We start from the raw sequence: 14,793 nt of genomic DNA, 5'->3' as shown, positions 1-14,793 counted from the left end.
TATGAGAAATTCCTAAGTCATCACAGAATTTTTCAAAATCTTGGTTTTTAAATTCTCTTCCGTGATCACTTCTTAAATGGGCAATCTTTAAATCCTTTTCATTTTGAATTTTCTTGCAAAGATTGGAAAAGGCATGGAAAGCATCATTTTTATGAGCAAGGAAAAGTACCCAACCAAATCTAGAGAAATCATCTACCACCACAAGATCATAGTGTTTACCTCCTAAGCTTTAAGTTCTTGTTGGTCCAAAAAGATCAACATGTAACATCTCTAATGGCCTTTTGGTTGAAATTCCATCTTTGGGTTTAAAGGAAGATTTTACTTGTTTGCCCAATTGGCAAGCATCACAAGTAAGATCTTTATCAAATTTTATTTTTAGAATTCCTCTAACCAGATTTTTCTTAACTAACTTAGAAATTTGGTACATGCTTGCATGACCCAACTTTCTATGCCACAACCATTTTTTAGATTCAAGAGATGTAAAGCATGTCACATTTTGTTTTTTTAGGTCCTCAAGAGTTAATCCATACACATTATTGCATCTTTTAGCTTCAAATAAAATATCCCCAATTTTTTCACAAACAACCAAACAAACAAACTTCCTAAAGATAACTTCAAAACCCAAATCACACAGTTGGCTAACACTAAGTAAATTATGTTTCAAACCATGTACAAGAAGAACATCATTTATACAAGAAGAAAATTTTTTACCAACTTTCCCAACAGCCACTATTTTTCCTTTCGCATTATCACCGAAAGTGACAAGTCCTCCATCATGTTCATCAAGCTTTATGAAGAAGGTTGTCTTTCCGGTCATATGCCTAGAACATCCGCTGTCCATATACCACATATTTTCTTCCGTTTGGATGCTAGGCACACCTACAAAACAAGCTTAAGTGACATTAGGTATCCAAATCTTCTTGGATCCTTTCACGTTAAACCATCTCTTATGCCCTAAGCCATTATAATCAAAAACAACTTTACAAACTTTATCACCAATCATTATTTCACCAAAAAACATTGAATAGGGAAGTGTCCACTTCGATTGCATAGTCTACAAAATCTTAGAGTTGCTATTTTGTTAAAGTAGGTGGGGTCTTGAAATCTTGTATCATTTGATGTTGAAGAAAAGTTTTCAAAATGAGATTTTTCAGTAGATTTATAAAACCCCAACCCAGCCTTATCATAAAGAGGTTTTTGACTAGCCAAGATTTGATTCAGATTTTCAGAACTTTGGTTGAACTTGGCTAAGTCTTCCTTAAGCCTCTTAACCTCTTTAAGCAACTCTTCATTTCTTTTAAAATAGTCTACATATGCAAGAACAGAATGATCACTTTCACAGCTCTTAATTTGGGCTTTTAACTGCTTGTTTTCTTCAACAAGATCACAAGCAGTTTCGGCCTCCCTTACTTTTTCTTTAAGAAAACTGTTTTCAGCTTTAAGAATGGTGATTTGTTGCTCAAGTTCTTGATTTTCCAGCAGGAAGCATCTTATTTTTTCAGAAAGGTGGTCTATCATAAGATGAAGATCTTCAGTATTAGGGTTATGAAAGACTACCTGATCTATGTGATCTGCTATGAGACACGGTTGTGACTTGGTCTCGGATTCCTCATCATCATCATCTGAGTCATTTTCCAAATCTTCCCATGAAGCCATCGGTCCATTCTTCTTTCCTCTTTTTGGCTTCTCTTCCTTCTTTAATTTAGGACAATCATATTTGAAGTGCCCCATTTCCTTGCAGTTGTAACAGGTTACTTTGCTAAGGTCTTTCTTCATTTTCCTTGAGCTGCTGCCTTTGCCTTTGAGCTTTACCATTTTCTTGAATTTTTTTGCAAACAACACAAATTCATTTTCAGATGAGTTATCATTGGATTCACCATCCAGAGGGTTAGTGAGAGATGAAAAAGCTATTCCTTTCTTTTATGAATCTTTTTTCAAGTAGGTGTTTTCAAAAGCTAGTAAATTTCCTCTCAAATCATCATAAGTCATAGAGTCAAGACCACTACTCTCAGAGATAATTAAAGCTTTTGTCTCCCACTTTTTTGTGAGACATCTCAACACTCTTCTCACTAGCACAGATTCAGGATACTTGATTCCCATAGCATCCAAGCCAACAATGATGGTGTTGAAGCGTTCAAACATCTCATCAATGGATTCTCCTTCCTTCATTGCAAACATTTCGTACTCTCTGTTTAACATATCTATCCTGGTCTTCTTCACAATGGTTGTTCTTTCATGAGTAACTAGGAGTTTGTCCCAGATTTCTTTTGCTGTTGTGCAACGTGATACCCGTCGGTACTCCTCAAAGCTGATAGCACAGTTGAGCAGATTGATAGCCTTGGCGTTGAGCTCCACCTTTTTTCTATCTTCATCCGTCCAACTTGCTTCTGGTTTAAGAGAGACAACTCCTTTAGCACTTGTAACAGTTGGATATTGAGGGCCTTCCAGGATAATCTTCCAAAGTCTGTAATCCACTACTTATACAAATATCTTCATCCTCTCCTTCCAATAGGTATAGTTTTTCCCATTGAAAAGAGGGGGTCTGTTGCTTGATTGTCCTTCGGTCAGATTGTAGGACACAAAATTTGAGCCACTGTTTTCTGCCATCAGGATCTTTACTCCAAGCTGCAAAGCTTGATCTCTTTGAGACCAAGCTCTGATACCAATTGATGGTTATCAGTGGCTAAGAGAAGGGGGGTTGAATCTTAGTCCCCTTTTTGCTTGATAATACTTGCTGACCTTTGAAACCAATTTTGAAAGCTTCTTGTCTTTTTATCTCGTGACTACCCACAAGCCTTTTTCTTTTGTCTCGTCCCCAACCACAAGACTTTTCTTTTTGTCTCGTCACTTGACACGAGATATTTTTGGTTTTTGCTCCTGTGCAGTAGATACAGAAATGGAGTAGAGAAGAGAGAAAATTACACCCAGATATATCCTGGTTCAACTGCTAAGTGCAGTGCAGCCTACATCCAGTCTCTACCAAAAACATGATGAAATTTCACTATAATCTTCCAGATTACAAACTGTAAAGTGCTAACCCAACTTACAAGGAGATTACTACAGAATCATGAAACACAACATAGATGAACAAAGGAACTCTAAGGGCATCTATGGCTTTTTCTTTTAATTTTGAACTCTCTGCCTTTTTCCGCTCTATGACTTTTTCATACAAACCTTACTGTTTGCCTTTTTCCATGAGACTCAAGACATGACAAAATTAAACAGAAAAATACAAAACAGAATACATTGAAGGAGAAGAGAAAACTGTTAGCTCAGGTAGCTCTGAGAACACTGTGCCTTGCACTCTCAAACTTTCTCCTTGCTTCAAACCGTGACTGTTCTCTCTTTTTATAGAAGAGGGAAGCCTCCACACTTGAAGCCAAAAACCAAGCCAACTTCTTCTTCTCCAAGAAACAGAACCGGTTCGGCCAGAGAGAGAGAAGAGATAACCCATGCAATAACCAACATGCAATTACCTCTAGTCCTTCCTTGGTCATCACTCTTCATCAATCCGAGCACTCCATCCTTGGCTTGCTCTCTAAGATGGATTTCTGGCCCTTGATGCTTCATGATGATGATGACTTCTTCTGCTCCACTTTTGCTTCCTTTCTCACGCAGCCACCCTAGCTACCTTCTGTGATAAGTGAACTCAAAAGTAGTGACAAGCCATCTCCTCCAAGATCTTCTTTCCTACTGGCCGAATCTCCTTCAACCATTTTTGGTATGGAGAAGCTAAGATCTCATCACACAATCTTACTACAAGTGATAAGAATCCCAGCCGCTACATTTTTTATGTTTTCTTGTCATCATTGTGATGGTCTTGTAGCGTGCTCTTCCTTCAATTCGGTAGTTAAGTTTTGCTTCCATGGTTTCCTGGGTATTGTCCGAAAAGAAGGAAGATGTGAGAGAATAGAAAATGTAGAAAGAGAAGCAATCAAGTGTTTTTGAACAAATAAACTAAAGTGAATTAATTTACTTCCCTTTCTTTGCTATTGGTAGCGTGCAGCACGATGACAATCAATCAACTCAACTGTAAATTTCTCTCTCATATTTCCCATGCAATAAATGACAATTTAATGAAATTTGGAATCCATCACATGGTATAATGCTTGGATCCGTTGGAAGCAATTCTTGCTTTCTTCTTCACTTGATTTCGGATCAAGCATGAGGAACATTCATCAAAATTAAAATTGGGCTTATGACAATGTTTGAGTTTTGGCCCAATTAATCACAAATTGCTTTAGCCACATATTATAGGAAACATACACCAAGGCTGAATGTTAGTTTTGATTTGGGCTTGCAATATTTCTTTTATGTTTCGGCCCAAATAAAACCTGCATTGCAAAAATTAATTCATTCAACACATATGATTTAATATTCTTGCAATTAATAACATTAATAATGTTTAGTCATCACAAGTATTAGTTTAGAGTTTTCCAAACTCATCAGCATTCAAATCAAAATTACATTCCCGCTGCAACTTCCCGCCGCCCAAAGATCCCTCATTAATGCTGATTTTGGAACCAACCTACCTGAATCACCCAAAATCAGTTGAGGAAGACGACGACATCCATAGCGGAAGAATTGCCCAACGTGACGATGGCGCGCAGCCAAAAATGGCGCTGAGAGCCACGCCATCGCGAAGGGGAAGGTAAAGACGAAGGTGCGCAAGATGGCTGGGGTGTGTGGCAATAGCAAGGGGAGAGATAGAGGCACCCAGCCGCCCCTCACGACGGTTGTTCCTCCATCTTCGTCATTGAACCACTGCCGGCTTCATACTCGTCGCTGCCTCCGCTGGTTCACCGCTTGTATAGCTTCCATAAATTTTCCTTTTTCGGTTCATTCTATTCAGATGAGAAGGGGTGAGAGCGGGTTTAGAGAAGGAGGGCATGGAGTTTCTGAATCTGAAAAAATGTTAAGGGTATTTTTAGAATTCAAAAAATATTGAGTAGTCTAGATTAGGTTTTTCATTTTTAATTTTAAAATATTTTTTTTAATAGAATATTTTGTTATCTTAAACTTTTTTTAGACGGTAAAAACTTAATTAAAAAAATTAAATAGCATAAGAACTCAATTAAAAAGAAAAAAAATATAGAGACCTAATTAAAAATTTGATAAAACGATAAGAACTTACAGAATAATTAAACCAATATAAAATATAGATTAAAATAATAAAATAATATATATTTATATAAAAATATATAGTAACTAATTTAGTATCTGATTTTTAGTTTTTCATCATATTCTTTGGACCGACACCTCAAAGATAATTCACCTCAATGATAATCCGTCATGAATCGCAGTTCTATTGAAGAATTTATTGCTAACCAATGAATTAAGGCATATATTTCTGTAACAAATAAATCCGTGAATTATTGGTCACTTAAATTTATTGTGAATCAAATTGATCTTCTTAAATTTCAATTCAATTAAATCATTCCTTTCTCAAGATTAACGAAAGTGTATCATAGATTCATATTAGTGAAATAATTAAATAATCACCAAATAAATTGTCATTTGGATAGTATGACACTGCTAGTAACAAATAAATTTAGATAAAGAAAACCAAACTTACAATTCCTTTTATCATTGAATAAAGAAAGATAGTTACAAATTACAATTAAAAGAATCAATATGAATTTAGAGAACACCTTATTGACAACAAGAACAACAAGAATTTATGAAACATGTATAAAACAAAACAATATGAGTACAAGTTGAAGCCAAGATTCTGGAGCCATTAGTTGATAGCACTGCAAATTTTTCTTATGATTCCAGCTGATCCAGTCAAAGGGGAAATATCTCCCATTTTTATCATAGCAGCTGCAAAATCCGATTTAAAAGTTGTAGGATTCTTACTATACTCAGAAACAAATGAATCTGTAGATCCTCCACTAAACAAAACTTGATCCGATTGAAGAAGACCCTTCTTCTGAATCAAGTTCTTGAAGTAGTTGTTATCAAAAGAATTGGGTGTGACCAAGTCCAATGGTGACAACTTTTTATTGTTGTCGTTGTTAATCAAAGATGGACAACCACGTTGGCGAGTGCTAGCAAAACCAGCATCAATGTCACTTGTGTTACCATATATTCTATTTCTGAATGTGACACATCGAGCTTGTCCAATTGTATGGGCACCTACAAATTAAAAATTAGATTTATTAATGATTGTCATATAATTTGTAATTAACATTTTATCTCTGTATTAAATTTAGTGCGAAGAGTATGTTACATATTATTAGCAATGAATATTGAATTACCAGATAAAGTGACCATTTCTTTTGCACTAAATCCTTTGTTACTGAAACGAGAGATGAGAGTGTTAAGATCATCTGAGGCAAGTGGAAGGTCACTATTAGCCAAAGCTATACTTGCTGTAGTAGAATCTCTGCGTCCAAGCTTCACAACCCATGATGGACCACCCACCTGATCAAGAATTTGTTAGAGAAAGACAAAAAAAATGCATCTTTTAATTTGAGTCTTACTATAAGATAGTATCAGAATTTCTAAAATTTAAAAGAGACGTATTAAAAATATAATTATTTATGTGCGTCGTCTTATTGATTAACTTAAACTTTTAGGAGAAGTGATTTCATAATATACTTACAGCGAATGATGCATCACGAGCAGCTACAGCAACAATGTCTGCGCATGAAACGACTCCAGGGCATACTTTCTCTACAGCAGCTTTAGCTTGATCTATGACTTCAAATCCTCTAACTGAGTTATTATTAGGTAATGCACCTTTCTCGCTCACAATTGTCGGGGGGCTATCATCTAGTAAAATTGATGCATCACAACCCTGCATATCAATAAACATTTAAATGTTTAAGATTCTATTAACATTATTTATAGTATGTCATGAGAGATGAAATAGTTCATCTTAAAAGTTTAAGCTAACAAGAAAACACAATATTAATAGTTATATCTCTAATATTTTTCTTCAAACAGGAGTCTTTTTTAGGTTTGTTTTATTTTTTTGCATAGGCCTTTTTTTTTATTTGCTTTATGCCTTTTTTTTATTTTTGAGATTCCCAAAAGATGGAATTTTAGAATTTTTAAATATAGAGTTCTGATACCATTTCATGAAACTACTTATCCCAAAAGTTGAAGCTAATAAGAGAAGGCAACATTAATGATTATATCTCTAATATGGTAGTCAATAATGAAGAATAATGTAATTAAGTATACCTGAACAAAGCAGTCATGGAAATGAAGGCGAACAAGAGAAGCCGCCATGCGGCGCTCCTTAGAAACCGCCGTGCGAATGGTGGTTCGAATGGTGGAAAGGGCATTGGGGCATGTTGTATCATAAAATGTTGAAGATAACTGTGCATCACATGCTGTGCCTAAGAGAACCAATATGATAGCAAAAGTAATAGTGACACTTTGAATTCTGCCGCCCATAATTTTTATTTTTGAACAAATAATTGAAGATGATGAGTATAGTTAAAACAATTGAGAAATTAAAGAATGAAGAATGGGTAACAAGATGTAGAATAATGATTAGTGATGAGAATGAAGAGATGATGTAGGAGTGGGTGTCAGTGGTCATGTATTTATAGTTACATACTTTGGTTATGTGAGAAATTGTCATGGTCACTAATGTCCGCTAAAACGCGTAGCAAAGGTTCCTTAAAGGCGAGTTGAGAAATTTCTTTTCTTTCCAAATGGCAACTAAATCTCTAAATGCCACTTTATGCCTTCATTAATTAATATCATGAGGAAGACTTTATCAATAAAGAAATTTCTTTTATTTATTTATCTTAATAAACAAATAAACAAAATATTCCATATATACTAAAAACAAATACTAAATTAGTCGTTATATATTGTGTGTATACATGCATATTGTTTTACATATTTTTCTAGTTAAATAATTAGTTATTAAATAATTAAATTTGATATAATAGAATAATTAAATTTATAATAAATAAATAATTAAATTTATTTATAATAATATAATAAAAATGATAAAATATCAAATATACATTTTTATATCGATAACTAATTAATAGTTAATTTTTAATAATGCACATTATTGTAAATAAATAAATAATGCACGTGAGTGTCAAAATTGATTCCTGACTATAATAACGCGCATGCAGCAGAAGCTAGGAGCATTTTGAAATAAAAAATGCTCCCACAACACGTATGTGGATTCATGGCCTACGTTCTGATTTGCCTTAATTTTCATAGGAAATTATAGGATTAAAAAAATGAGCCAAAAAGACTGAACCTAATTAACTAAACTAATAGAGTATATTATTTAATTAGTTTACATATTTATAAAGAATAAATGATTGAATTAGTCCGTAAAAAATTATTTATTTTTTAAATTAGTTACGGATAGATTTTTTTAATAATTTTTTTTAAAATTTTTAAATTAATTATGTTAGTCTTTTTTTTTCTTTACTTTTAAGTGATATCACAACACACACCTAATAGTTTTAATTGGCAGTTAACATGATAAATTTATAAAATTAGATCAAATCAACTACAAATTAAAAGATTCTAATACCTCAAAGTCTTCTCTCAATTAGGTTTTAATTGTTGCATACACAGGACGAGATGCAAACCCTCAACACTTGTTTAAGTGAATTACTGAATTAACTACTATTATATTTGTAGTATCTTTATATAAAGTATTTTGAATAATTTCTTGTATTAATAATAAGTTGGACATATATGATTGTATTCAAGTGTGTAAAAAGGTTTTTGTTTTTTCATCAAGATATAACTGAATATGAAAGATATAGACGTTGAACAATAACAATGATAGTATCATGTCTAAAATGTGTGAATGTTTCGTATATGAAATATAAACAAGTCATGAAATTATCTCAATTTAATTTACAAAATTTAGTTAGTTAGTTGTCGTGTTGAATGAGTAGTGACTATATATCCCTTTCAGAATATTCGGCGAAACAATAATAAGCAAAAATGATTAGCACACCATGCAATTTTCGGCTGGAACAATAAAATATTGTAAGTCTATATATAACAAATTCCTTGGCTTTGGCTATATTATCAGAAAAATATAATAAACTGGTCAAACACATCAACTATGAATCTATGATATACTTGCTGCCTGGCCTATACTAATTCGAACTTCAAATTGAGGAAGTATTATTAACCGTTCCGAAATTTCTTTTGGTAAATTTAGTTAAACCACGAACGTAAATGCAATTTCAATTTGCAAAGATAGGTACACTGTTGTTAGTAGGATGATCATGATGATGATGATGATAAAAATATATAGGAAAAAAACACCATTAAACATCGTTAAGAGATATTGATTAATCAAACGGACCAATTATAAAGTATAAACCAACACGTATTGAACGCTTAGAGAGAAAAATAAATAAAAGAAAGTCAACTTTTCTTTATTAATAAATGCAACTAATCCAACGAACCAATAAAAATTTCAAAAAGTAAAAACAAAGTTTTGAACAAATCTAAAAATTATTTGGTGGCGTGGTGGCTAAAGAGAATTGATCACCTCTTCTATTCTTGTCATAACAATTAGCTGGCAGATAATAGTAACCAGAGCATGCCAGCTTTCTTATTTTCAGTGGAGAATCTATATATGCTTCTCAAATGTCTTTAGGAGGATTCTTCTCATATTTGTCCAAAGCAGACTTCCACTCTTCTAAATTTTTATTAATCAAATTAGACCCTATAACCTTTAAGGCTAATGGAAGGCCCTGAGCATAATATATTGCTTGATTGGATAGATCTTCATAGTTTGCTTTGGGCCCTGTCATTTTGAAGGCGTTCCAACAGAAGAGCTCTAGAGATTCAGGGTCACTTAGCAATTTCATCTCGTAAATCTTTTCGACTTCATGAGCTGTTAGAAGATATTTATCCCTTGTTGTTATAATAATTCGAGTCTTGTCACTAAACCAATCACATTCTCCTGCCAATGCTTTTAATTCTTCTATCTTATCAACATCATCAAGAACAATAAGAGCTCTTTTTTTGCTAAGTTTCTCTTTGATCATACTGATTCCTTCCTCAACACTGCGGACCTTGATTTCCCCCTCCCCAAGCAACTTTGAGAGGAGCGTTTGCTGTAGACGTACTAGGCCCTCTTCTTGATCTGAAATTTTTCTAACATTGAAAAGAAAACAAGCACATTCAAACCGGTCGCAGATGGAGTTATACAAGGCTTTGGCAAGCGTCGTCTTTCCACTCCCACCAATTCCAACAATCCCCAACATGGCAATGTTATTGTAGTGCTTTCTTTTGGGTGATTCGCCATTGGATAATGTCCTGTACTTAGAATATAGATGTGACTCCACTTCTACAACTCGAGTTTGCAATCCAACCATATGATCCCCAATAAGTAATTGTCTTGGAGGTATACCAGTCAATGCCTTGCTTACAATTTTTTGAATAAACTCGAACTCATACCTGTAGATGTGCAAGCAGCTTTCAAATATTGAGATTGGGCATTGAATGATCATGCAATATTTTAAGGATAATATTTATAAGTATTGAAGAACTCTGAGGCGTTAAACACTTGATTCTAATAAAGGTTTTATTTAGTTGAAACTAAAATAATTGATGAATCAATCTTCACTTATATGACCATGTACACATTACCACGCAATATATTGATTCAAATTAATATAGAAGTACTGAATAATGAAAATAAAGGATATCAATTTTTTGAGATTATTGTTAGTTTATCATTCACATTCACGAGATTTATTTTTTTAAACTGTCGATGAGTATAGTAATATCGTCATACTAATCCCTCCAATCCTTTGATAGTTAAGCATGGTATATAGTTATATTAATAGTGAAGCATACCACACATCGTCACAATTATAAGAGAGTTAAAAATGTGCTTTAGACACTAAAACAATCGGGGAGAAGGTATTTACTTACCCTTGTTTCAAATGAAATCCTTTCATGTTGGATGTTTCGGCCAAAGCTTCCTTCCATTCTTTCACCTTCTGAGAGTGACAACCAAACCTGATTTCATGAGCATCCACGGCTTCCTTGTAAGTGTTCCTCTGATGCCGTACATCTGAGGGCTCTACTTTGTAGAAGACTGGAAACACAAGTTGGTTCCTTTCCCTGCGACATTGCAGGATCTTGACGAGTTCATCAAGGCACCATGTTGAAGCTGCATAGTTTGTTGAGAAAACAATAATCGAGATCTTTGCTGCTTCAATCCATTGAAGGAGTTGAGGTCGAATTGTTTCTCCTGTTCTGAGATTCTCATCATCGATGAAGGTGCTGATTCCGTTGCGGCAAAGAGCATCATAGAGATGACCTGTGAATCCATGACGTGTCTCTTCACCCCTGAAACTCAGAAATACATCGCAGATAGTAGCCATGAAACTTTCTTGGAAGATAAAACGGGAAAATAGGTTGATGAATCAATGAGAGTACTTGACTTGACTTTCAACAGTAGCAGTACTTTTATAATTATATAATCTTACAAAACATCCTTAGTAGTTAATATCCTAAGATCCGGATTCACCCACATGTCACTATCCTATAGCTTCCTGATTTCATGCGGTAAATACTTGAGTAAAAGTCATTTTTTATTGATGACATTAACTAAGAGGGTGGTTGGAGTGGTTGGTTTGGTGGCAGGCACCATTACATTATGTATGTATACTATATACTTTGGTGAAAACTCAAGTGCAGTCGATTTTACGTGAAGTTGATACTTGAGAGCTATTAGATAATTTAACTGATTTGACTAAATTTTCATCTAACGGCTCTCAGATATCAACTTTACATGAAGTCGACTTCACCTGAATTTTCACCATATACTTTATTATTATATTACTTTTTACTTTACTATTTACTATGCCACTCTTTCCTGCTACGTGTCTTCCTCTCCATTCAATTTCTCATTACTTGAAAGGAAAAGTTTTACATTACACATGTTATTCAATTCAACTGAAAATCTGCAACATTATGGTTAAAATATTAAACCTCTTCCATCTTTGAAACAGTATATTATTACTCCTCAAAGTCCTTTTCCGCCTTTGCACAGTGCTTCTCTTTTTTTACTTTAGCTTGCTCCCCTTCGTCTTCGTCTTCGCCTTTACCTCTTTCTGTTCTACGGACATAAATCTCTTTGTTTTTTGTTGCTTTTCCACATTGTTCTCTCTCTTCTGCCATCTTTAAAGTCATGCCATGTTTCTTTCTATCTATTCTGATTTCTTGATAACACAGAACAATATCTCCTTCTCCAAAATTTTTTTTTTTTTCAGATACAACAAAAACAACACAAGCATTCACTTAAAGTATTTGAATATTATGTATATTCAAATGTACAGAAAATCATCCTCTTTATAAAGGAATTACAGAAATAGAAATAATTAGAAAATGAAAAAAAATACTAGCATAAAATAAGAAAAGATTTCTAATCATAAAATACCTAAAAATAAGCTAAACTAAAACCGGAAAGGATATTATAATTAATTCTATTTACGAAAAAGATTCATGAAATAAATTAGGGATCTGATTTTGATTTGATTTAGTCAACACTCCCCCTCAAGCTGGCTTGAAGATATCCTTCATTGACAACTTACTTATTATGCTATCAAAGGTCTTCTTGGGTAATCCTTTAGTTAGAATATCTGTCAATTGTTCTGTGGTCAGAACATATGGGATACAAATCTGTCCTCTCTCAATTTTTTCTTTTATAAAATGCTTGTCAACTTCAACATGTTTAGTTCTATCATGCAAAACTGGATTATGGGCAATAGAAATTGCAGATTTGTTGTCACAATACAACCTTATTGGTGGAGAAATGGGAACCTTTAGTTCTTGTAGGATTTTCTCTACCCATAGTGCTTCACATATTCCATGAGTCACTGCTCTAAACTCAGCTTCTGCACTACTTCGTGCCACAACACTCTGCTTTTTTACTCCTCCAACTAACCAAGTTTCCTCCAACAAAGGTACAATACCCAGATGTTGACCTTCTATCCATGACATTCCAGCTCAATCTGCATCTGTATAGGCTTCTACTTGAAGATGTCCATAGTTTTTGTAGAGTAACCCTTTCCCAGGTGATCCCTTCAAGTACCTTAGGATTCTAAAGACAGCATCCATGTGTTCTGGACCAGGTGAATGCATAAACTGGCTTACCATGCTCACAGCAAAGGCTATATCCGGGCATGTATGGGATAAATAGATTAGTCTCCCCACTAACCGCTGATATCTCCCTTTGTCCATTACATTTTCTGGTTCAGCTGGCTTCAATTTTAAGTTAGACTCCATAGGTGTTTCAACAGCTTTACAACCAAGTAATCCTGTCTCTTTTAAAAGATCTAGGATGTACTTTCGTTGGTTCATAAAAATGTCTTCCTTAGACCTTGCAAATTCAATTCCAAGAAAGTATTTTAATGAGCCAAGTTCTTTGATTTCAAAAGCTTTGGCAAGCTTTTCCTTCGAGTCTTTTAGCTCCAAGCTATCATCACCTGTTAGAATAATGTCATCCACATATACAATTAAGATGACAATTTTATTAACTGTTGAATGTTTATAGAAAAGTGTATGGTCAACTTGGCTTTGAGTATAACCAAGTCCCTTCACCACCGTTCTAAGTCGTTCAAACCAAGCTCTTGGGGATTGTTTCAATCCATAGAGAGATTTCTTTAGTTTGCACACTTTATTCCTCCCAGTTCAGCCTCAAATCTAGGTGAAAGTTTCATGAACACCTCTTCCTCTAGCTCCCCATTTAGGAAAGCATTCTTTACATCCAATTGACGTAAAGGCCAATTGTAATTCGCAGCAAGAGATAAGAGAATCCGCACAGAGTTGAGTTTAGCAACTGGAGCAAAGATCTCTCGATAATCTACTCCATAGGTTTGTGTAAATCCCCTAGCTACTAACCTAGCCTTATACCTCTCTATGCTTCCATCAGCATTGCACTTGATGTTGAAAATCCACCTGCAGCCAACCAATTTTGTATTCTGTGGCAGATCTACAATCTCCCAAGTTTCATTCTTCTTGAGTGCATGCCACTCTTCCATCACTGCTAATTTTCAGTTGGGATCATCTAGTGCTTCCTCTATATTCCTAGGCTCAAACAGATTTGTAATTTTAGAAGTAAAAGTTCGATATTTTTGTGAGAGATTTTGGTAAGAGACATAATTGAAAATAGGATGGTTGGTGTTGGTTTTGAGTACCTTTTTGGTGCAGGTTCTGATTTCTTTCCTAAGGGCTATTGGCAAATTATTATTAGAAGTAACAATTTCAGATTTACCTGGAAGATCCTCAGGTACTACAGTTGGGCCGTTTTCTGGGTTTTCAGATTGTGATGGTACAAAGATGATGGGTTGGTCTCTAGTTTTTTTGGGATATTTCCAAATATAATATCGAAGCTCCTTTTCTGACTGTAGTATTTCTTTTTCTATTTGTGTTCCAACTAATTCTGGCACAATTTCAGGATTGGTTTCCACATCATTTTTTGGCAATTATTTTAGAATTTGTTTGATCAGTGAAAGTTGTATCCTCAATATGTAAGATATGAGTGGGTAAAGGTTCATGCAAAAAATTTTCTTCACTTAGACTCTCTCCCTGAAAAATTTTTTTCTGAAAAAATATTTCATGTTCCAAAAAAGTAACATCCATGCTTACATGACATTTCTTTGTGTGTGGATTGAAACATTTATAACCCTTTTGACTTGGAGAATAGCCAATAAAGATGTATTTTTCTGCCCTTGGATCAAGTTTACTTCGAGGTGAAGGTGTATGCAAAAATACAGTACAATCAAATACTTTTAAAGGTAAATCAGAATGTAACCTACATGC

At 34.2% G+C, this 14,793-nt stretch overlaps 2 protein-coding genes across 2 annotated transcripts; both read right to left on the bottom strand.

The window, feature by feature from the left end:
• Positions 1-5,550: 5,550 nt before the first annotated feature.
• LOC112789003 (lignin-forming anionic peroxidase) lies at positions 5,551-7,533 on the bottom strand. The gene is made up of 4 exons (XM_025830701.2): positions 7,192-7,533; positions 6,608-6,802; positions 6,261-6,426; positions 5,551-6,138 (listed from the first exon to the last, which is right to left on the bottom strand). The coding sequence occupies exons 1-4, from the start codon at positions 7,405-7,407 to the stop codon at positions 5,741-5,743; spliced, it is 975 nt and encodes a 324-aa protein (XP_025686486.1). The 5' UTR covers positions 7,408-7,533; the 3' UTR covers positions 5,551-5,740.
• Positions 7,534-9,361: 1,828 nt separating this feature from the next.
• Positions 9,362-12,972, bottom strand: LOC112789002 (disease resistance protein RPV1). The gene is made up of 4 exons (XM_025830700.3): positions 12,770-12,972; positions 11,962-12,012; positions 10,897-11,316; positions 9,362-10,416 (listed from the first exon to the last, which is right to left on the bottom strand). The coding sequence occupies exons 1-4, from the start codon at positions 12,970-12,972 to the stop codon at positions 9,597-9,599; spliced, it is 1,494 nt and encodes a 497-aa protein (XP_025686485.2). The 3' UTR covers positions 9,362-9,596.
• Between the last annotated feature and the right edge of the window lie 1,821 nt (positions 12,973-14,793).

This window comes from Arachis hypogaea, chromosome 3 (genome assembly GCF_003086295.3).
Source record: "Arachis hypogaea cultivar Tifrunner chromosome 3, arahy.Tifrunner.gnm2.J5K5, whole genome shotgun sequence".
Classification (NCBI taxonomy): Eukaryota; Viridiplantae; Streptophyta; class Magnoliopsida; order Fabales; family Fabaceae; genus Arachis; species Arachis hypogaea.
Note: the sequence above shows the minus strand (reverse complement) of the source record. Positions and strands in the feature narration are given on the sequence as shown.

Bases quoted from the DNA above. Each gene is read 5' to 3' on its own strand.
- LOC112789002 (XM_025830700.3), bottom strand. From the start codon at position 12,972: ATGTCATGGATAGAAGGTCAACATCTGGGTATTGTACCTTTGTTGGAG. The intron at 11,317-11,961 runs GTTTAATATTTT...TCTGAGTTTCAG, and splicing joins CTGTTTCAAAGATGGAAGAG to GGGTGAAGAGACACGTCATG. The intron at 10,417-10,896 runs GTAAGTAAATAC...GCACATCTACAG, and splicing joins GGATTTCATTTGAAACAAGG to GTATGAGTTCGAGTTTATTC.
- LOC112789003 (XM_025830701.2), bottom strand. From the start codon at position 7,407: ATGGGCGGCAGAATTCAAAGTGTCACTATTACTTTTGCTATCATATTG. The intron at 6,803-7,191 runs GTATACTTAATT...ATTGATATGCAG, and splicing joins TCCATGACTGCTTTGTTCAG to GGTTGTGATGCATCAATTTT. The intron at 6,139-6,260 runs GTAATTCAATAT...TTTAATTTGTAG, and splicing joins AGAAATGGTCACTTTATCTG to GTGCCCATACAATTGGACAA.